The following is a 23958-nucleotide window of genomic DNA, read 5'->3' as shown; positions in this document are numbered from 1 at the left end:
TAACAAGTTGTTCCGGCTTTCTTTTCTTTTGAATTTAAGTTTAATCATAATATTCTTAAAAACCCAAACCTGTAGCCACTTTGTTTGAAGACTTCAAGTCATGGTCTTGGTTTGTTTCTTCAACATACTGTCCTACAAATCCACTACATTTCTAATGTTACCTTCAGGCCATTTTTATTAATTGGAAGTGCCATTTCTCTATAGTCTATAACACGACTTCTATAATCAAATACAAAGTATTTCACAAAGTCTATGACTCATTTGAAACAAGGGCTGGGCAACTATTGGAGAAAATACACAATTGTTCCATTTGAACAGATAGCTATTGTCTTCTATTAGAGTAAAACAATATTGTGGAATCTGCATGTTAAATTTAAGCTTAAACTTTACATAAGTAGACAAATAAAATGCATGTATTCTTCCCAATATACTGTATATTCACCACGTATGCTATCACTTTATTTAAACAATGCAGATTTCTTCCAGACATGAATAAGCAAGAAAATGTAGGAAAGCAGCACATGGCAAAATATTGTTTTGTTGACCTGAACATTAGTAACTGTAGGTATTCAATGGTCAACCTACTTAATAAGCAGCCATTTCCTTATTGCATCATAAGACATTTATTCTCTGTATACAATATACACATACATATTTAGAATAGATAAAATAGATTCTTTGCTAGAAATTAAACTATCTAACAGCCTAATTTATTTGTAAAGTTAAGGGGTATTTTTTACTGAATGTGTGTATGTATGTATGTACATACACATATATGTGTTTACACATTTTTAAATACACACACACAGACGTATGTATATGTATATAATGCATTGCTCCAACATTCCTTGCTAATGCTATAATATGGTAATAAAGTAATTTAGTAACTCTAAGGCCATCAAGCAACCAGATGGAAATTTAGAATCACAGTTAAAACAAAGAAATGCTAATAAAGTTAAAAGCAAGGACATTCACTAAAGTAAAACGAGTTGCAATTCAGCTCTTTTTTCTTTGCTGAAGTGATATTTGAGTTATTGTAATCATAGAAAGCTGCTTGTTCAAAACATAAAACTTAGTAGAATTTCCCTGAGCAGATTCTAGGAAGGAACAAGTAAACAAACATATACATTATGGAACAAGACAAAATTGTACAAGGTAACAATTGGACAAAAAAGACAAGAGGAATTTGTATTCTGAAATCTTTGGAGTTATGATACGAAGAATTAAATCACAATTTGGGAATTCAGGCAAAGTTCCAGAACCTGAAAAATTATTTTCATAGAAATATCCAGAGTCATGAGTGAGTCATGAGATGCTGCATCCAAATTGTAAGCTCCCCTTGATAGCTTCATTTTATTTATTTATTTATAAAATTTATAAACTGCCCATCTTACCTCAAGGCATTTATCAAAAGCCTTACTTTTCTTTAAATCAAGTCAAGTCCTTCTAGCTCCTTTTATTTACTGCTAAGGAAGAAGGACACTGAAAATCTATTGACTAAGTGAGGTTTAGCAAAATGTGTTTATTTAAACGTCAGATGCTATTACATAAAAAGTGTTTCTTTAAAAAAACAACCCAAATCTATCTCTAAATTAGCACTAGAGAATGTCCATCAGTAAAAGGTCAGACCATTAATTTGTCTAAAACCTTTTCACACCTGAAGCATAAAGCTTACTGGGGAGCAAGTCAAAATATATAAGTGGCCCTTTTTCTCCTTTCAAATAACCCTTAGAGCTACAACCTTAGCTGTTCTTTAAAGTTTTTTCCCCCCTTTTGGGATCTCCAGATCTTAGAATAGACAATTGAAATATCACTCACATGTCCTGAAACAAATCTTATTTTCTCAGCATCTCTTTGGAGTGCTAGGCATTTTACTTAAAATAGCATTTCAATGTGAGTATAATGCAATTGCAGCAGCTACTGACTCCAATAATCTAAGGTCTCATGCCATGAACACTGTTATGCTATGCGCCCCTTGCGCTATAAGTCTTTCCTTAATAACGCTCTTATCTCAAGGAGCATAATGCAGAAGACTAAAGAGCAGAACCAGATAGAACTTTATCCAGCAAAACAATGAAGACAAATTGCATTACAAACTTCCTATGCTGCCTTTGCTGCCATCTTGTCTATGTAGGTAGGTGGCTACATAATGGCCTTATTCTGGTCGGTGGAAAACTACAAGTCAACATATATGTCTTAATTTATATTAAAACGCTTTCATCTTCTTATGGAACGAGGGAACTTCCATTCAGGTCCATTGGAAGTGATGTTCCAGTTTAGTCAGACTTTGATTTATTGCTGAGATAACTCTTTCTGAGACTGGATGTGCGAGATCTGCAGCACTGGCAAAAGTAGTTGGAAGGCATCTTGGATATAAGAGGCACTGTTGGAAGCCTATAAAAGAGAATGAAAAGGCATGTCATGTGAATAAAGAATATTCATACATTCTAAAGATCAGACTTTGGTTGGCATCTGTCTCTAATTAATTAGCAATAGCAATAGCAGTTAAGACTTATATACCGCTTCATAGGGCTTTCAGCCCTCTCTAAGCGGTTTACAGAGTCAGCATATTGCCCCCAACAGTCTGGGTGCTCATTTTACCCACCTCGGAAGGATGGAAGGCTGAGTCAACCTTGAGCCGGTGAGATTTGAACAGCTGAACTGCAGAACTGCAGTCAGCTGAAGTAGCCTGCAGTGCTGCATTTAACCACTGCGCCACCTCGGCTCTTTAATTGCTTTAAGTAAAATAAATAGTGATGAATAGGTATATCAAATATAAGTAATTTGATTGGAATCTGGGCATATGACATAAACAAGTTGTTTTGTATTCACTTAAAGCCATCCATCTGTTTCCTAAAACCATTTTTACGTTATTTCAATTTTGTTCTAATCTATGGGAATTAATTATATAATTTGGCCAGTTGGATGTAGATTGGAGAATGGTATATTAATCTTAATTGTTACGTATTTAGTCTGCATATGGTTATGCTATGAAGAGAAGGAAGTGTTTTGAAGCCCTAACCAAAGCCCTTTGCATAAAATCTCTATATTGCTCATAATCCTTAGTATCTAGGGCAATAAATCATGTGACACCAGCATATTTTAACAGGAATATGCAAAGCGTTTCAACTCTGAACTGCCATTTTGAATGTTTGAGCAAAAAGTCCAGATCACATGTTCCAAGACATTTGACTGTCTGAGTTCAAAATAAAATGTGACAGTTTTAAACTGCAAAAACTGTTTTGATCACAGAAGAGAGTTCTAAAGTGGATCATTCGAACCTAAACTGTGTTATATGTTTCAAATGTTTTCTTTCGATTTGTTCATCCCAAATTGGATAGGATTGTTTGGTCCTGAGCAAAAAAACATCCCAAAACATTTGTCATTTTATGTACTCTCCTTCTCTCTACACAATAAAAGTTCAGAAACAGGTACTATGAACCAAATACAGGTAGTCCTCAATTAACAACCTTTTATTTAGTGACCATATGAAGTTACAATGGCACCAAAAAACGTTTATGACCAGTTTTCACACTTAAAATTATTGCAGTACCCCCGTGGTCACATGATCAAAATTTGGGTGCTTAGCTTGGCTGGCATGTATTATTGACAACTGCTCTGTCCCAGAGTCATATGATCAGTATTTATAATCTTAAAAGCTGGCTTCCAACAAGCAAAGTTAATGGGAGATTTTCTTAACAACTGTAGCAAAAAAAGAATGTAAAATGTCGCACGACTTACTTAACAACTATCTTGCTTAGCAACAGATATTTTGGTTTCAATTGTGGTCATACGTCAAGGACTACCTGTACCAGTTTCACAGCTATATCAAGCCAGATATCAGGCCAGGGGTCAAAATGTTTTCCTCAGAATCCATCCCTCACAAGCATTTACATATGCAACTGACCTCCAAAAACACTCCCGTGATTAAAGGGTTGAGCACATCAGCCTTCTTCTCCACCTGAAAACATTGGACATATTAAGTTGCATTTGAAAACCAAGCCAAAATAATCTTGAAGAGAATACAGGCTGCGTATATCTAAAATTAAATCAAAACTTTTGATTTTTGATCAGTTAAATAATTTATTCCCCATGCTACAGAAATGAATTTATGTAATATTCAGATCCAAGGTGCCATGGATCCTCTCATACTAGTAACGTGAGCATCTAAAGCAGGAGTGTAAAACTCAAGGCCCGCAGGCTGGATCTGGCCCGCAGGATGCTGAGATCTGGCCCATGGGCTGGAAATAGCAAAGGACCAGCCCACAATGCATCTGCTAGCAAAAACAGGGTACACGAAGGCCGCATGAGCCCCGCCCTGTGCACCCTGTTTTGGCTACCAGAATGCTGTAGGAGGCCAGCCAGGCAAAAAACGGGGCATGGGGGGGGGCACATTTTGCCCCATTTTGGCTGCCAGCGGGCTATCAAAACTGAAAACAAAACAAAAGGAGAAATGTCTCCCCTTTTGCATTTGAGCATGCAAAGGAAACGAAAGGGGAAAGGGAAAGAAGAAAGACAAAGAAAAAAGATGGGAAGAGAGCAAGAAAGGAAAAATAAGGGGAGAGGGGAGGGAAGAAGAAATTAGAATGAAGAGGGAAGGAAAAAGAAGGGAAGGAAGATAGGTTGGTTATAATGAGCTAGGGAGGGTCTCAAGGAAGTCCTGCCTTAGCACTTGGCCACCACAGGAGCCACCTTAGACACAAGTCCCGTATCACCCCCTCCCCATGACCACGCCCACCATGACAATGCCCCAGCCCCTCCCCCAGCCCTCCAAGGTCGAACACAATCCTGATGTGGCCCTCAATGAAATTGAATTTGACACCCCTGATCTAAAGCAAAATAGAGGAAACAACTGACATGAAGAAATCTATGAAAAAGTCCAACCCTTGTAACCATTTCTGATTTATCTGGAAAAAAAACTTTTAAAAATGGTAAACTCTAACGTCTTATTAATAAAATAAAGTAAAATACTTTGCTGATCATAGCAGTTACAGGAAATAGCAGGATACCCTTCTTTGAAATAGTATAAATCGTGACCCGTCAAAACCGCGGTCCACAAAAGCGCGCTCGACGAAAGCGCGCATTTGACGTCATCACAGCGCGATGAAAAAAATTAAAAATTGAAATAAAAATAAAATTAAAGCAAGCCGATTCACATAAAGGTAAGGGTTAGGTTTAGGGTTAGGTTTAGAGCGTTAGGGTTACATTTAGCGCGTTAGGGTTACATTTAGCGTTAGGTTAAGGTTTAGGTTTATGGTTAGATTTAGGGTTAGGTTAAGGGTTAGGTTTAGGGTTAGGTTTAGGGTTAGGTTTGGGGGGGTTAGGGTAAGGTTTTCGCTTTATTTTTACATTTATCGATCACAGCGCGATGTTTTCGTTGCGCTGTGATGACGTCACGTACGCGCTTTCGTCGAGCGCGATTTTGTCGTCCGCGGTTTTGTGGTGGAATCAGTATAAATATGTGTCCTGTAGGCTGAATCTTTCTATTTTCTCATGAAAAGCTTTTTACCACTAGACATCATACAGCATCTTACCCCTGCAGTTGTTAAGCATGTGGCAAATTCTTTAGAGAGAGATGACAATTGTTTGCACAGCAAAATGGTCATTCTAAAAAACAATAAGAACAATACATCATAAATAAAATATATATCTTTTTTATTTCTTTTCCAATGTATAGGATTAAGGATGATCTACAAGCTTTTAGTCAGTGAGTCTCTAAATATCCCACATAATTTGCAACTAGTATGCCTGGGAACCTCTGATTTTGCAATAATGAGCTGATTTGAAAAACACATGAATAGAAAATCTAGCCTTTCTAAAACAGGTTCTTGGTGGTTTGAAGGGATATGAAAACACAGATTCCAATTAACTTGCAAATATTTCTTTTAGCTCTGTATGGGGAAAAATAAGGAAAAAAGGCAGTGAGGACAGGTTTAGCACAGCCAATTCTTTCAGCAGGGTCATTAAATTGATACACTTTCTGGGAGAGATGTTGAAAAAAGGATGGTGCAACATTGCTGCAATATTTAGTGCTCTTTGGGGGAGGGGGTGTCCCTTGGTTTATCTGAATCAGATAGTAGCCAGTGAACTTAGCAGTGTCCCTCTCTGTCCCTCTGTGTCTCTCTCTTGTGTTCATTTAGCAACCATTTCACTTAATGACTTTTGGAATGGAACATTTATCAATAAATGAGGGGAGGGTATACTCATTTCTTAATTTCCAGTGATAGATAGTAAGACATGGAGACTGATTGCTGTATCAAAATTTTAGATTCAGACCGTGATTAGAAATAAGAAGGTTCAACTGAAGGAAAACATTCAAAATGTGCCTTGAAAGAACTCCTTAACCTCTTGGAGCCATAAGCAGCAGAATGCGACCTATAAACATGGTAGTAAGAACAATTCCTAGAGGAAGTACTGGAATGCTTGTAAACCTAAGACTTTCCATGGCATTGTGTTATACCAGATACGGACATACAGAAATAAGGAATTGCATAGGAGAATCTTTGGGCTTTTATTCCACTGCCCTAAACAAAGACTGGTGAGCAGGAACCAGGTATTTGTTAATCTTCTTATGTTTTTTTAGAAGAAGGGAAAGAAATAGAGAAGACAGGCATGATTAATCTTACTGGGAAAGGGCTTTAGCTCGGATTATAGCCAACACATCTTCTTTTTGCCCATGAAGAACCAATGCTGCAGTTTTGTGGAACATTTCAATGGAATAAGCCGTCAACTCAGCCAGGCTTGTGATTGCAACCATGTGAATATCCTGCAAAGTTAAAAATGGATATTATTCTATTTTCTTTAAAAGAAGAAGCCGTTTCACATCCAATTCCACACACACACACCCCAAGACTTCATGCAGAGATCATAACTTGAGGATAAAGGAATATGGTGATAGCTCTTCAATGGATGTATCCGTTTAAACTGCAGCGTTCTTTTGATTACAATTATTACCTCCACTGACTTTTTATTCTCTTGCTCAGTATCTCCTGAGCCCACTTCCTGGTCTCCTTCTCCTTCGTGTTGTTCTGCTTCCTTGACCACTTGCACGTTGAGGTTTTTAACTAATTCATGAGCAGAGTTCCTTGCCTGCCCAAGGGAGAAAAAAAAAGAGATACATCAACCAATTGCTGATCAGAAGAATGCCGCTATCCAGTCTCTGCAGAGAAAAAGTAAAAGATCCCTATTCATAATTTTTCCCAAGTGATGGTGATAACAAAATGTCAAATGCCTGCTACATGGCAAGGAAACTGATTTCTTTAAAAAAAATACATTATTTTCCTTACAGAGGTATGGGGATGCGGCTGAATTACCAGCATCCCCCAGCCAATATGACCATTGACAATAGATGCCAGAGAGAATAATATCTGTAAGGCTCCATGTTCTCCATTCCCAATTTGCAGCAAAATCTCAAGCTAGCATCATGTCCATGAGGAGAGTGCAAACAGTGTATCTCCATCACAACACATCTCCCTATAAGTAAGTGGTCACCATTCATTGATTACATGAATTGCTCCCTGCCTTCCCAATTCAAAACTGCTCCTATCTGTGCGATGCTATTATGGTTCTTCAGACATAGTGGTATAGAATGAAGCGTTGGAAAATAGATGTGTAAATGCTGCAGCATAGTTCTGAAGTCTGTAATCTTTCCCATTCAAGACTGAAACAGCTCAGTTCCATTTTTCTTTCTTTTGGTTTGTTGGGGGAAGGGTACAGTGCAGTGATTGGGTCAACGTGTAATATATAAATATAAGCCAGTGTTTGGATTAACATAGAAGATATAATTTTATTCATGTGTCCTGGGAAACTCCACTCGCTCACCTGACCAACCCAAGATGTTTCATGCATCTAAAAATGAATATGAGCATGTAATCTCATGTATAAGTATGTGCAAGATAATTATACAGATGTATATATGTACAAGCTTTCCAAACCAGAGGAATACACCAGATTTTTTTTTTAAATCAGAGAAATAACAATGAATGGCAATTGAGTCACAGAGATTTATCCCAAGTGGGAGGTTTACAGAAAAAGCTCTAATCTCCAAACTGAACAGACAAAATAGATCATACTATTCAACTGCTTCAATATGATGATTCTAACCAAATTGGCAATTACAGATCAGAGCCAATCTGTATAGCTCTGCTATAAGCACAAACAGTTTGAATTAATGAAAACTTTTACGAATCAATAAAATATGAATTGCTTTTAGCAAATTAATGTTTTAAAAACAGTATTTTTATACTATATATTAACATAATATAACCCAGAAATTGGAATTTTGTTATTCTCTCCCGGAAAACAGCGCCACTTACTGTTTGTACATATTACTACAAGGAAGTGTGTCTTTTAATTTTGAAATATTCTGACTGGAAAAAGTCTATTTTTCAAGAATTTTAAGACTGAATAAAATCTGGTCATTTTGAATTGTGCCATTTGAAATATTTCAAGCACCACAACACTACTTCTGTTTTGTGCTTGGGGTGGCAGATGCATGAACTACAATCCCCTTTATTTCTCTGGCCCTCTTGTAAAACACAAAGGAGCAGGAGCTGGCCCTCAGCACTGTTTCCTACGGATGAAATAAAAATATTTCAGGGGTTGTTTTTTTTAATTTTTTTAGAACACTTGAACAATTCTGACTTGTATTACAGCATAGAATAGAGCAGAACATTCATATGAAATTTCAGGTGCAGCTGTTTTGTTTGAAACTCAAAACAAAATGTATTTTCATTCTACTTCTGTTAACCTATGTCAGGTACTAAGGATTTAATAGCTGCCATCTGATGTAAGATTGTAAGCTGTAATTTGTAAGCTGAAGCAATGGCTGATGCAAGGAGAAGAAGTCATTGCATGGGAAGTGTGTGTGTGTGTGTGTGTGTGGTTATTAGATGGTCTCTCTCTCTCTCTCATCATGTATTTCATTTCTCTACTTGTGTCTGAGCTGAATGATAAGGGATTCTATTTAACCACATGTACTGTATGTCTGTATATTTCTGTATAGATAAACTACTGTTAATTGTCTAAAAGCTCTGTGTCCTATGCTCATAATACTAGTTTATCTCATAATATTAGTCACGCTGCCAAAAGTCTGACAACCTATCACCTGAAAGAAAAAATATTTTGATTATTTCCTTAAGCTACTCTTTAAACTTTACCATATAAAACTTATAAAAGATAACAAGCCAATGCCCAAAAATTAAGTTTAGTTAGCTTAGATTCTGGATATTTTAAAGAGCTGCAACAATCTGACCACTAACAGAGCCAACTTGAAGCATTTATTTATTTATTTGGCTTGCTTGCCTAGAGGTATTGGAAAAAGATGTCCATACTGAAAAGCACTTCTAATATTTGATAGCCTCTCTTCTTCTTCTTGTGCCACATCTGCCATCGGATCGATCATGTTGGCGATCCTATTCTTATCAACAGCTGCACAAAAAAGTGCTGCTGAGTTTTGTCCAAGCCAGTCCCTTAGATTCTGAAGCCATGATGTTCTTCTTCTGCCTGGACCTCATTTGCCTTCAATCCTTCCCTGGAGGATTAAGTGAAGTATGGCGTATTTTTCCAGGTGTCGCATCACATCTCCAAAATATTCTAACTTTCACTTTTGTATGGTTTTGATGATTTTCCTTGGTTTTCCCAGGCAGAAAATCTCTGTTACAAAATTCCTTTACTTGCTGTTATACATCACTAATTATTAATCCATTTAATATAAACTAATAAAAATAAAAAAATTAAAGTTAGCCTAGTTAGGACAACTTACTACAAATTTCAGAAGCCCAAACTACATCCAAAACAACTCTATACATAATCTTAAAAGCTAAAAACAAGTATTTACTCACTTGGAGCAATTTAGCTGGTTTTAGAGAGATGCGCAGCTGTGAAAAGAGTATGCCCACTTCAACTGTGAAATCTTCGTCTTCTAAAAACAACAGGATGTAGATTGTGTATTTTCAATATAATTACATAAAGGCTTGTTTGGTGTTTTTCATTACTTAGGTGGGCCATATCTCTGTTCTTTAGAACATGGGCACACTTTTTAATAATCTTTGTGATCAAAAGATAGGGGCTCTAGATGCTTTCTAAAGGTAATAGATTGGGGGCTTCAAAAATTTTAGCAACGGGTTCTCTGCCCAGTTGCTCGGTGGGCATGCACATGAAGGGTTGCTGGGTCGGCTCCTGCAAAACGGTGGAGGGGGGCGTTTTCACCCTCCCCGGGCTCCGGAGGATTTTCTCGAGCCTCCAGGAGGGTGAAAACAGCTTCCCCTGGGTTCCGGAGGCCCACTTTTCACCCTCCTTGAGCCTCTGTGCGGACCCTGTACTTACCTGGCATCCCAAATGGGTCGTGTGGGGATGGGTGGGGCAGGGTGGGCGAGGCCAGCCAGGGGTGGGATTTGCAGGTTCTCCAAACTGGGCAGATTCTTAACTAGAGGTTCTTCAGAACCCGCGAGAACCCGCAACAGCCCACCCCCTGTAATAGGTACATGTCAACAGCTGTGCAACCAACACAATACTAGCAACATAATGGAACAAACATGAGTGTTTTTGTTGCCTGATTTATAGACACGGGAGACATTATGAGTCTCCTCCCTAAGGTTCCAATCAGCCACTGTGACTACCGGGATTCTCTCTACATTATGTTAGTTAAGGAAGTCCCATGCTATTATTTGGTCATTCATTTAAATGTACAGGTAATTATCTAGTACTCAGAAGAACAGAGCTTTAAAATACAGGTAGTCCTCAACTTACAACTATTCATTTAGTCACCATTTGAAACTACAGCAACACTGAAAAAAGCGACTTATGACCATTTTTCACACACTCACTACAGCATTCCTACAGTCACAAGATAACAATTTGAATGCCTGGCAATTGGCATGTATTTATGACGGTTGCAGATTATGGGGTCACATTTGCAACCTTCTGACAAAGTCAATGTGGAAAGCCAGATTCACTTAACAACCATCTTACTAACAACTGCAGTGATTCACTTAACAGGTGTGGCAAGAAAAGTCATAAAGTGAGGCAAAACTGTCTTGCTAGCAACAGAAATTTGGGGCTCCATAGTGGTCATAAGCCGAGGCCTACCTGTATGTGGAAGCTTTTAATACCTATTATTTATTTCATTTGATTATAATGAAAAGGTAGAGCCTCTAAAATGTAAGCATTAAAGACTGAATGCTACAGAATGTTAGAAAGCTACCTCACCCACATCAAGAGGTCTTTAAATACTATTGCACAGCCAGCAGTCTGCCAAATTACCTTTTTTTTCTTCTTCTTCATCTTCATCATCATCAAATTCAGCTAATGAAAATGCTTCTTTCAGCTTTTCCAGCTCTTCCTTTAAAGTAGCAAACTCCTCACCAGAAAGTGTACTTATAACAGATTTCACCTGTTTGAAATATACAATGAGAACTGTGGATCCGGTAGTTTCATATCTGATATGAGAAATACCATATCAGGAGTATTTAAAAAAATAGACTGAGTGTTCTGTCCCGTGATTAGACTTACGGAATGCTTTCTCAACGGCTAGTAAAGTGGACTGTTGTTTCCTGCAAAGATTCCCCTCCCGTCGCTCCACCTATAAGCTATTTGGGAGGGGCCACAACAGTAGCCACCTGTCCCTATTTCCTTCTATGACGTCTTCTCCACAGCTGCTCCCTTCTCTTCTCTATGCACAGGCATATCAGGGACAACCTCCCCATTCCTCCTCACTGCTCCCTGACTCAGATGCCACCTGGTGACCAACAGGCCTCTCTAGTCCCTGCTCTGACTCCACACACCCTCCAGAGTCTTCTTCATCCTCTAGAGCAGTCCCATAATGGTCATCGCTGTCAGAGTCCACCAACAGCTCAGCTGGCCGCTGTTGGGCCACAACACTGAGTAACAAAAAAAAAATGCTTTTTGGAAAATGGGAGCGAAAAGCAAAAAGTTTCCATATACTTGTGCTTCCATATCATATAATGGAATTGATTTTCTTTGGACCATCCTAGTTAGATAACAACACTTGGAAATAAAAACCCTTTTTAGGCCTCTTACTTAAAAACGCACTGAACCACCTGAAGCAGAGAGAAGGAATTGGTGATCACAGGAAATCTTTTCTCCTGCTTTCATTGGCTTTTATTTACTGGTGCTGCAAAGAATCTGTAAATGGGTTCATCTCCCAGAGTTTATATAGAGCCCTATTTTATTCTGCCTCATTGTAAAAATAAAATAAAAAATATTGCTTAAGGTCATTTACCTTTGATTCACTCTCTCTGGAAAGCATCTCTAAGGCTTCCAAATGAGAAAGCCCCTGAAACTCATCAAAAAGCAATCCGTAATGTGCTTTCTTCTCTGTAGTCATGGAAACCTCAGCAGCTGTCCTCTGTTGTTCTCTTTCCTTGGCCTCTCGCAAGACCTACAAATAAAGAAGCTGAAGTGTGACAACAGCAGCATTTTTTTAAAAAAAGCATGCACAGAGAAAAGGTCACCGACTATAAATATGGTGCTAGGCCATATGAACTATTCTGTTGACTGATAATTTGTCAATGAGAGGATCAGAAATTAATTGCTCCCAGGTTTTGTGTGGGAAATCTGTACCTGAGATAGTGTGGAATTTCTGTTCATCAAGCCTTTTGTTTTCTTAAATCCAGGGTCACCTTCAGCTATCACGTCCATTGTCTTTTTACCAATGTATTCTAATGCATCCAGACTTCCACTTATAACTGTTTTCCCCTAAAGAGAGAGAGAGAGAGAGAGATTTGCACTTTTTAAGCAATGGCTTTGAAAGAAAGAAATGGTTTTATGTTAGAGATATACTGTAAGTGCACATTTGAACTTCTGGAAGCCAAATGTTCAAAATACAGGATGGATTTATATGGTTTTCCTTGGGAAACAAGGTAGCAAAATGGGACACAAATAAATAGTAGTGAAAATATGTTGACAGAAAGCAAGAATTTCCAGAGTATGCATTTATAACTCTTGAATTGGCTACATTAAAAGAAAGCTCAGCTATGAGTGTATATTAAGGGTGTCAAACTCACGGCCCGTGGGCTAGATGCGTCACGTGCTGGCCCCGCCCTGTTTAGCAAAGAGGGAGAAAGTCCTGATACGTCACATCACAGACACCCCTGGTGTATACCAACACTCAATTTTACTCTGTCTCATTTCAGATCAGTCTGTTCTGTCCTAGGCTTCCCCAAAAAGCACGAAGCAGATTCCTGGTTCCGTCAAAAACCCTTTTATTAAACGAATGTAAATTCCTTTCATTCACCTTCCGCAAAGGCCTGGTAAACAGTCTTTCAAAGGTGAAGTTATGACCACAGACCTTATCTAGCTTGGAAAGCTGCCATGTAAATATTTTCCAAACGCAGTGCTATGCAAGGGAAAGGCTTGGCACAGAGTCTCTGGGATTCACGGACAAATCTTCACACTCCTAAAATGAACTAACGAAGAAACAAACAAATTGTTTCCTGCAAAAGCTCACTCCCCTTTTGCTCCTCTTTTATTTGCTATGGGAGAGACCATTCACCATCCACTGTGGCTTTACTCCCAAGTTGACCCTTGATTTCTTAGCCGTTGTTTTCTTTCTGGCAGCTCTGCAGATGCACACACTGGGAACAGGCTCCAGTTGTTCCTCTGCCTCACCGCTGTATAGCTCCGAAGGCAACTGAGAACTCCCAAATGGCCTTGGCACCATCTCTGCCTCACAGAGATGGGGCCAGAGACACACAGCCCTCATCCGAGCCTTCCCCAGCCCCCAGGACTGGCCCATGTTCCTCCCCAACCTCCTCACTGTCCAACTCTGCTGACCGCTGGTGGGTCACAACACAGTATAGCAAAGAACAACGTGTCCTGGTTTTCCTCACGGTATGGATTATTGCAATGCGTTCCATATGGGGCTTGAAGACTACCATAAAGTTTCAACTGCTACAGAATACAAGTCTTCTTCTACACAGCATAGGGCTTTGTAATTTGTAGGGCCCTCTCTCATTGTTTCTTCTCATCTTGTAATATCAGCCAGAGTTATCTGCTCTGGATGCCATCCATTAAACAAAGCAATCTGATATGATCTGTGGATAAGAGTCGTGGTGGGACACATGGGTAGAATGCAATATTGCAGGCTGACTATGCTGACTGCCAACAGTTCTTTTCTAACCAGCTCAAGGTTGACTCAGCCTTCCATCCTTCCGAGGTTGGTAAAGTGAGGAGCCAGATTGTTGAGGACAATATGCTGACTCCGTAAACCACTTAGAGAGGGCTGTAAAAGCACTGTGAAGCGGTACATAAGTCTAAGTGCTATCGCTATTGCTACCCACTAGATAGGATTTACTACAGTACTTATCCAGAGAGCAGTATTCCCCCAGAGATTCAATTGGAACCATCCCTGTTTTCTTTAAAAATGAGTCTCGTGGAATCTATCATATTTCTCAGATTTGGGCTATGGTGGGTTGTCAACTGGTTTTTTTCTGCTGTTGTCTTATCTTGCATTAGTTCTTTGATTTTTAATTTGTATGCTACTCAGACTCATTGAGAAGAGGAGTGGTGGTGCAAAGATACAATACATAAGTGGGCTACTTTTTATAAGTATTTTATCCCATTCTGCATTTTAATGATTTATGATTATTACATCTTCAGTATATCTTGACATTTTAAATTAAGATATATTTTGCTTCATGAGAATGTCTGCTCAGAAAACCAAGTTATAAAATAACATGAAATTATAATAACATTCAAACACCAATGCCTTGTAAATACATTGCATCTTCATCAATTGAAGAATTTGCTAAAGTTCAAATGGCCAAGATTAGTCTAATTCTTTGTGATAGGAAAAAGCTTGTAATTCAAGACCCCTAAACAGGTCACAAATAATTTACTGGCTATAATCAAAGCAATTATTAAAGATAAAAGTAAGAAAAGAACTGTACCCCTGATTGACAATGTAATGAACCTCCACAGAGCCATGGAGAAGGTTGGAGAAAGAATCCAAAGACTATCAGGGAAGCACCAGATGCAGAAGAATATCTGCTAAATGGATAAGGTTACAAAGAGACTCAACACCACCCCCACCCTCAATTGTCTGGGATGTAAGAGGGAAAGAAGGAAAAACACAGGCAGACTATCAAGGTTCTATTATTATAGCCAATCTCAAATATGTATAGTTGTAGTCTTTGGTGCCATCTATTTCCAGATCTGGTCTACTTTAAAGGGCTGACAGCATAAACTGAAGACACAGCAAGATCAAACTAAGACACTGTATTTTTCTGTCTATAAGATGCCTCCATGTATAGGATGCCCCCCACTTGTCTTACCCAAAATTCAGAAATCAATATTGTAAACATTAAACACAAGATATTTATTTTGCAAAGTAAGACATTAGCTTACAAGTACTGATATTTTTTTTGTTTTCTGACATTTGTATGGGCTCAGAACGCTCCAACATTATCGCTCCCTGTCGCATCTGGGCACTGGTTACACACTCTCCGCAGCATCAGCTGATGTCAATTAAATAAGGCTCATGATTGGAGGAAACCTGTTAGCTTGTCTCTGCAATCGGAAGTTTTGCTCGTGAGGCTAGTTTGCAGAGATAAGGTATCAGTAGTCTCGCAACCACAATTCTCCTCTCAGCCTCATTCTTGTGTAGAAGACGCCCCTCCATTTTTAGATAAGCATTTTAAAGAAAAAGTATCATCTTATACATAACTCTTTCAATCTCACTCACAGTGCTCTGAACAGCAGAAGAAATGGTAGAAAACATTCCAAAAGCACCACTGAGAGGTGAGGGATTTTCAGTCTCTTTCTTGTCATCACTTACTTCTTCAGAATTGTGGCTTTCTGAAACAAAAGCATTCATTTAAGGGTTAAAACCGTCCTTGAATATTTCAAAGTACCCTAACCCTATGTAGGCATAAAAAACTAAAAAGAGCAATTCTCTGAACCTAACCAGTAGTTTCTGCTGTCAGTTGTAAACATCCATTTCTATCTAGACTGGTATCAAAAACTGCAACTCTGCCATCTTCATAGTGTACAAAATCAAATATTTACCCAAACGCTCACATACATTTTATGTCCTGAACAAAGTACAGCAATGCAAAGGTTGCAGGTGCTTCAAGATATACACATTTCTAAGATACCAGCAACACCAATATTTCTAAGTCATGTTATTTGTTAGTAATGACAGCCAAAGGCTCAGCTTATCTGCCACAGAGTACAGATCCCTTCAAAGGTAACAAAGGTCATTATATATAAAATATTTTATGTACTAAAATAAGATCTGACCTTTTATTGCATCTCTGGCATCAGATGGTAAGTCAGTAGGGCTGGGGATCCCTAGGGATGTTTCTGCTTTTTCAATGACATTTGAGATTCCATGACCTAGAGAAAGAAGAGATAATGTTAACCCTGAGAAAAAACAAATAAGATGAATTGCCCAAGCAAGCAAAATAAAAATCAATAGGATGCAAAGAGACCTTTTTTTTTGGGGGGGGGGGGTGCAGAGATTATTTTATTAACAGTCTTAAACCAGTACAAGTAATGTGCCTAGAGTGGGGAGGAAAAGTATTTAGTCAGTCACCAATTGTGCAAGTTCTCCCACTTAAAAAGATGAGAGAGACCTGTAATTGACATCATAGGTAGACCTCAACTATGAGAGGCAAAATGAGAAAACAAATCCAGACAATCACATTGTTTGATTTGGAAAGAATTTTTTTGCAAATTATGGTGGAAAATAAGTATTTGGTCAATATCAAAAGTTCATCTCAATACTTTGTTATATATCCTTTGTTGGTAATGACAACTTTCTGTAAGTCTTCACAAGGTTGGCACACACTGTTGCTGGTATATTGGCTCATTCCTCCATGCAGATCTCCTCTAGAGCAGTGATGTTTTGGGGCTGTCGCTGGGCAACACGGACTTTCAACTCCCTCCAAAGGTTTTCTATGGGGTTGAGATCTGGAGACTGGCTAGGCCACTCCAGGACCTTGAAATGCTTCTTACGAAGCCACTCCTTCATTGCCCGGGCGGTGTTTGGGATCATTGTTCTGCTGAAAGACCCAGCCACATTTCATCTTCAATGCCCTTGCTGATGGAAGGAGGTTTGCACTCAAAATCTCATGATACATGGCCCCATTCATTCTTTCCTGTACATGGATCAGTCGTCCTGATCCCTTTGCAGAGAAACAGCTTCAGAGCATGATGTTGCCACCCCCGTGTCTCACAGTAGGTATGGTGTTCTTTGGATGCACCTCAGCATTCTCTCTCCTCCAAACACGAGTGTGTTTGTACCAAACAGTTCTACTTTGGTTTCATCTGACCATATGACATTCTCCCGATCCTCTTCTGGATCATCCAAATGCTCTCTAGCAAACTTCAGATGGGCCCGGACATGTACTGGCTTAAGCAGGGGGACACGTCTGGCACTGCAGGATCTGAGTCCATGGCAGTGTAGTGTGTTACTGATGGTAGCCTTTGTTACGTTGGTCCCAGCTCTCTGCAGGTCATTCACTAGGTTCCCCCCATGTGGTTCTGGGATTTTTGCTCACCGTTCGGGGTGAGATCTTGTGTGAAGCCCCAGATCGAGGGAGATTATCAGTGGTTTTGTATGTCTTCCATTTTCTAATTATTGCTCCCACAGTTGATTTCTTCACACCAAGCTGCTTGCCTATTGCAGATTCAGACTTCCCAGCCTGGTGCAGGTCTACAATTTTGTTTCTGGTGTCCTTTGACAGCTCTTTGGTCTTCACCATAGTGGAGTTTGGAGTGTGACTGTTTGAGGTTGTGGACAGCTGTCTTTTATACTGCTAACAAGTTCAAACAAATGCCATTAATACAGGTAATGAGTGGAGGACAGAGGAGCTTGATTTGAAAAGAATATTTTTGCAAATTATGGTGGAAAATAAATATTTGGTCACCTACAAACAAGCAAGATTTCTGGCTCTCACAGACCTGTAACTTCTTCTTTAAGAGGCTCCTCTGTCCTCCTCTGAACTTTTGATATTGACCAAATACTTATTTTCCACTATAATTTGCAAATAAATTCTTTCCAAATCAGACAATGTGATTGTCTGGATTTGTTTTCTCATTTTGTCTCTCATAGTTGAGGTCTACCTATGATGTCAATTACAGGCCTCTCTCACCTTTTTAAGTGGGAGAACTTGCACAATTGGTGGCTACTAAATACTTTTTTGCCCCACTGTATAAGGAATCTATTAGCACCAACAACTCAATCTTAAGGAACTACTTTAGTAAATAAAATTTGAGGCAAAATTAAAATAGAGTACATTGTGAAATTAAAACATCCAGACTAGGACCCACGAGTAAGACCCAAAAGAAACAATCAATGACTTAGCTATAAATAGTCACTAAAATTACATAAAATGTAAAATTACGAAAATACGATTTCTAAAATTTACATGGAGTGCGATAATATCTAAAGTTGTATACAATTTGGTAGTATCTAACATAACTTCTTTGGAGCAGGAGCTTGACCTATCAAGGTCCAGATCTTCCATGTTGCTATCCCAACCTAGCCATATGCACTGCAATAAATGGCAGCTCATCTAGGCATAGGCCAGAGCAATCAGGATTACTAATCAGAGGAAGAATGGCTCTACAAAAGGAGTAACAAAGAACGTGTTCTGGGGTTCCACGGTGCTGCAATGATTAGAATGCAGTATTGCAGGCTAACTTTGCCCACTGCCAAGAATTCAATCCTTGATTCAACCTTCCATCCTTCTAAGGTCAGTAAAATGAGAACCCAAATTGGTAGGGTCAATATGCTGGCATTGTCAACTGCCCAGAGTGTGCTCTAAAGTACTATGGGGTGGTATATGTCTAAGTGCTATTGCTATTTCAGCTCTCCTGAACCACACTTGTACTATTTTATGTTTGCCATCCAACACTGCAAAGAGAAGGGTATGACAAGAGAGAAAAATCCTATGATTGTGTGACAATGCATTATTGATGCATCTATTGATGAGAGGAAGGCTGGGGTCATCTTAGATTTGCCTGTATTATCCAAGCAAGCAAAATAAAAGTCAATAAGATGCATTCTACTGTTTTGCTCAGTCTAGCCACTAGCTTAATCTCAATTTTATATGGTTCCTCTGTATTTTCAATTAGAGATAACATATAAACCTTTAAAGGATTGTAAAAGCTATGTAGGATTGAATTGGTTGAGTGATGCATAATCAAAAGACCAAGATATATTTACTGTTCTATAAATACATATTTTTTTAAAAATCTGTTGATCTTGCTCTATATTTTTCTTTACTTTTCATAAGGTATTTTTATGGTTGCCCCCACTAACCTCTAAAAGAAAAAAAGAACTAGAAAAGAAAGTTCATTGCATTTGTAAAGTAGGTTCTATGAATCTGCTAAGTTTTAGCTATCCTTACCAACAGTGGCCACTGTAGCAGAAGCACTTGAAAGCAAGGATTTCCCCCAGTTTCCCCAATATCCCCATCCTGTTTGGGTCTTCTCAATGGGACCTGAGACCTTAGCAAAAGAGAACAAGATAAGCAGTTATTTATTCCTTTTTAAATAACCAAACTATTAAAACTAATTTCTACCAAAGGAAATATATGGAAAAATTAATACATTTTTACATCACTATTTTACAAAACATTCTTTTCTTTCAGTTAGAAAACGTAAGATGCTTAATGGGGAAAGAGCTGATAGACATTCAAATAAAAAATAAGGTTCTGTTCTAAAGAAAATGGGATTCCTTATTAATATAATATAAAAACTTGTGAGCTTAAATGGACTCCAGAATATGGTAGTGGACAGGAAGGCCTGGAGGAACATTGTCCATGGTGTCGCAATGGGTTGGACATGACTTCGCAATTAACAACTACATTAATATAATATGAAGCATTGTTTAAAAACATTAAAAATATAGTTGTACACAATTCTCAAATTTCTTAATACTACGCAAAAAAGCTATTTGTATTTGTTAACTACATTGTGTTAATATAATTCTTCATATTGTATGAATCAATTTGGTCAAAAATAGGAAAATAAATAAACTGTGTATTTATGTCTATTTTTCAGCAGTTAGTTACTGTATAGTCACCTATGCAAGCAGATCTATAGTAACAGAATGGTTACAAATTGCTTTCAAATTAATGCCATAAAAAGTAAGGATAAGTAAGTATAATATATTTCAATTATATTATTATTCCCACCCAAGATCCTAAAGTAACATGTAATTAACTTGATTGCACATGATATATTTATCTTTAAGAACTCAGGAGATATAATCCAACTTGAGATTGAAATTGATAGGTTCCGTTTAAATTACAGAATTATAATAACTGACTTTTGTAGCCAGAACGCTCCTCCCCCCCCCCCCAATGTTTCACTTTGGAAGATAGAAAGAGTATTTTGAGATAAAACTGAAAAGTATTGACAGGTTTTAGCATAAATACTAGTATATTTTGTACCTGTGGCTCTTGTGCTGCACTGAGCTCAGGGATTTCGGCTTCTGGACTTTTGGTTTCTGGACTTTTGGCATCTGGACTTTTCTGGCTCATAAACGTAGGTTCGGCTTCCTCGCCATTATTCTTGGTCACATCTTCCTCCACTGTCTTCTGCACATTTTCATCAGGTTCACCCACATCTTCTCTCAGTGATTCATTTTCCATTTGGGACATGACCAAAGCATATCCTTGTTTTATAAGTAATTATTATAATTATTTATTTTAGCTTAATTGACATATATTTTTAACTTGAGTCCATTTGACTAGTTAAACGAAGTGTATTAGTATAGCAAAACAGTTTACTACTAAATATGTAAAAATCAAATCTGAGTTTGGAGAATGCAAAAAAAGTAATACAATTTACCTGAAAAATGAGATTGATAGAAACTAGTTTATTACTTGCTAGATTTATCCAGACAATTATAAATATTAAAACACATATATAACACAATCCTATGCATGTTTACTCAGAAGTAAGCATCTGTGATTCAGTGGTTTGCATGGGGATATCACTCAAGCAAGATCAAAAATAATAGGCATATTAGAATAATTATTAGTTATTTCAACTCCTTTGAGAAAATATAACTATTTTATTGAGACTGTCTAGAATTCTTCATTCTATTCTTAAATAGCTAACTACTTTACTTTCCTTTAAGCCAGCAGGTAGAGAATAATAATAAGTTCTTTGTTTGACATATATATAAAAATTAATAATTAGAATGGCTTTGAAACTGATTGCAAAGCAATTAGATAATAAAACAGATTGTGTCTTTTACAGATATGTTTTTAACAACAAATAACCTCAAATGAAATATAGAGCTTCCCACATGACAGTAACTCTTAAACTCTATACACTTTTCTAAAACTGAAGAGTATTGTGAACAGCTAAGTCATATTAGATACAATTATTCTTTCTAGTTTTGATCCTGCATACATGTGTGTGGCTATGGATAGAAATGTCTTTCTCCAATTTAGTCTACAGTAGCAATTCAAATGTTTCTAACCATGGTGATTTATAATTGGATCATGACAAGTCATTCCACGTGAAACTGAATATTTTCAATGTCCAGAGGTTTCAGCCCATAATGGCAAGAAAGCTATTAATCCAAAATTTGATTCTAAAAACACATCATGATACTGATGAAACAATGGCTTCATAGTTCCTTCAAAGCCTATATTGGTTACAGTATCTATTTTTATGTATTTAATTATTTAATTATAATATGCCTTATAGCCGTGATGGCGAACCTATGGCATGCTTGCCATAGGTGGCATGCGGAGCCATATTTGCCAGCATAGCAGCCTTCAGTATGTATGGGCCGGCCAACTGATTTTCAGCCTTCCGGGACGCCAGGGGAGGCCGTTTTCACCCTCCCCAGGCTTCAGGAAAGCCTCCAGAGTATGGGGAGGGTGAAAACTCCCCCCCCCCACATGTGGGGAGCTGCGCACATGTGCAGGGGGAGAGCCGCAAGCACATGCGGTGGGTGGGCATGCACACCTTTAGAAAAGGGTTAGCCATCACTGACTTATAGGATTTAGGACCAAGGTATCTTAATGTATTCCACTTCTTTTTGCTTATTTAAATTGACTACACAAGTTCTGCTATTGATTCCATGTTTAATTAAATACATTTATTTAGAATAATAAAAACAAATTATTTGCATGGAACAAAGCATGTTCTTGTCTATGTCACACAGACTTTGAAAATCCTTTCATTAAGGCTTTCTACCATATTTAAATTAATATGAGCTTTTATTGTTACATATTCTACACTTATTAGGCTGTTGTTTTTTGTTTTGTGTTGACTATCCGAAAATGGAAGAATATTAATAACTTGCATAATAGACAACTACTATTGTCCTACTATGGTCCTTGGGACAAGTTTCATACAGCTTTCATTTAATATGTGGATGATTTCATCAGCCCAGGGGATATGCCAAGTTGTTTTAATACAACCTACATGACAAGAGTGGGAAAGTGTCAGAAGCATCAGCATTAGATCAACTGAAATGAAAGGCTAATGATAGGCTACTTTATCATTTCAAGAAATACAAAAGTAAAAACATGAAACAATATTCTGGTTTAACTAGAAAATAATGTGCTTCTAATGTATCAAAAAGTGTGAAAAACCTTGATCTATTTTGAAAGATAGTAAATGAACTGATATTTCAAGGTAATTTATATATCAGATTCCTATGTTCTTTCCTGCTTTTGCCCTCCCCCCCCAAACTGCAGGATAGGCAGACATATCTAAGTGTAAATGAGAGATGAGTAATAATTTCAAAGAAATAATTGGCTTTGTTAATTTGATACAGGAGGGAATTACCTGTTTAGTGCCTTGCGCTTAACATATGAAATCATGCCAGAATTTTGTGTTTTATAAAGAAAATCGGAGTTAATACAATAGGTTGATGCCCCCCACCAACCATCCCTCACTTTTTTTTTGTATTTCCTTCAGACAATCTTCCAGCATAGCATATGATGCCTATCTTATTTTCCAGGCCTGTGCTGTTATTATGCATGCTTACTCATAGAGTATCCCACTTATCCAAGTGACCTTTCAGCCAACTGATATTTGGAGTATTACATCAGTGTTGCATAAGGTTCAAAAACTTTAGTCATACAACTTTATATAAGAAAGAGAGAAAAAGAAGAAGAAAACAATGTGGAGAAGGGGATAAAGTTAAGTTTATTAAATACGGCAATCAAGAGGGAAGGGAAGGGGAAGGAAAGAATAAGAAGTAAGCAAAATGTGTAAGTAGGAGTAAGTAAAGACAAGTTTTAGCTACAAAAGCCACTTTTGTTCCAAGATGCAACCTTTGGTATGAGAAAGAAGAGAGACACCTACCTGAATTTAGAGGATGGACTCCAGCCAAACTGTAATTACCAGTCCAAACTCAGCTACTTCTGTCGGATCTAAAAGATCAAGATCTAAAACAAAAGGATCCGCTGAGAATCTGCGGGTAGGGCAAGTAAATACAAAAGTCTTGATTACTCCCTTTCTCTGACGCATCTACACTCCAGCAAATCAACTTCTTGTAGAAACACTGAAATAAACATTGAAGACTGCAACTATCATTCTCCTAGTCAGAAGCCCACTGGGAGCTGTAGTCCAGCCTGGTAGAGAAAGGGGGGGGGGGATGTTTCGGAATATATCCAAGCAGAAGGAAGGGAAGATTTATTCCACTCAACTCGCGTGGATTTTAACTGGCATCATCACTAATGGAAATTGATGGGAATAAATGTTCCTAACCAGAGCAAAGCAGCAAAGGCATAAAAAACAGGCATTTCCAAGTAAGAAAAAGACACCTTGTTATAGAAACAAACTCGAAGCGCAGGAACTGTCCTCTCCGGACTCTGCACCCCTTTTTTTCTTCCACTGGAATATCACACCAGAAACAGCCACGTCTCTATGGCCCCCAGCGCGCTAGATTACTGTACCTCAACCATGGAGAGGAGGAAAGAGCGTCACTAAGCCTGGAGTCAGGTGACCTCGCTC

At 38.1% G+C, this 23958-nt stretch overlaps 1 protein-coding gene across 4 annotated transcripts; it reads right to left on the bottom strand.

Moving 5' to 3' along the window:
- Positions 1–428: 428 nt before the first annotated feature.
- On the bottom strand, positions 429–23919 carry FAM114A2 (family with sequence similarity 114 member A2). 4 transcript variants are annotated; one of them, XM_087709420.1, is made up of 15 exons: positions 23901–23919; positions 23308–23390; positions 20424–20647; positions 19377–19476; positions 16261–16356; positions 15704–15816; positions 12583–12717; positions 12242–12400; positions 11263–11392; positions 9843–9922; positions 6955–7089; positions 6627–6766; positions 5535–5607; positions 3908–3961; positions 429–2394 (listed from the first exon to the last, which is right to left on the bottom strand). In XM_087709420.1, exons 3-15 carry the CDS (start codon positions 20631–20633, stop codon positions 2293–2295), a joined length of 1527 nt encoding a protein of 508 aa, XP_087565546.1. In that variant the 5' UTR covers positions 20634–20647; positions 23308–23390; positions 23901–23919; the 3' UTR covers positions 429–2292. The 4 variants fall into 4 exon arrangements, with proteins under 4 accessions (XP_087565546.1, XP_087565545.1, XP_087565543.1 ...); XM_087709419.1 differs by having other exon boundaries at positions 23769–23902; XM_087709417.1 differs by having other exon boundaries at positions 23308–23416; positions 23769–23901.
- Positions 23920–23958: the final 39 nt, after the last annotated feature.

The sequence above is a fragment of the Thamnophis sirtalis genome, unplaced genomic scaffold (genome assembly GCF_051295495.1).
Source record: "Thamnophis sirtalis isolate CommonGarterSnake01/CBP01778 unplaced genomic scaffold, rThaSir2_p1.2 scaffold_3, whole genome shotgun sequence".
In the NCBI taxonomy this organism is placed as follows: Eukaryota; Metazoa; Chordata; class Lepidosauria; order Squamata; family Natricidae; genus Thamnophis; species Thamnophis sirtalis.
Note: the sequence above shows the minus strand (reverse complement) of the source record. Positions and strands in the feature narration are given on the sequence as shown.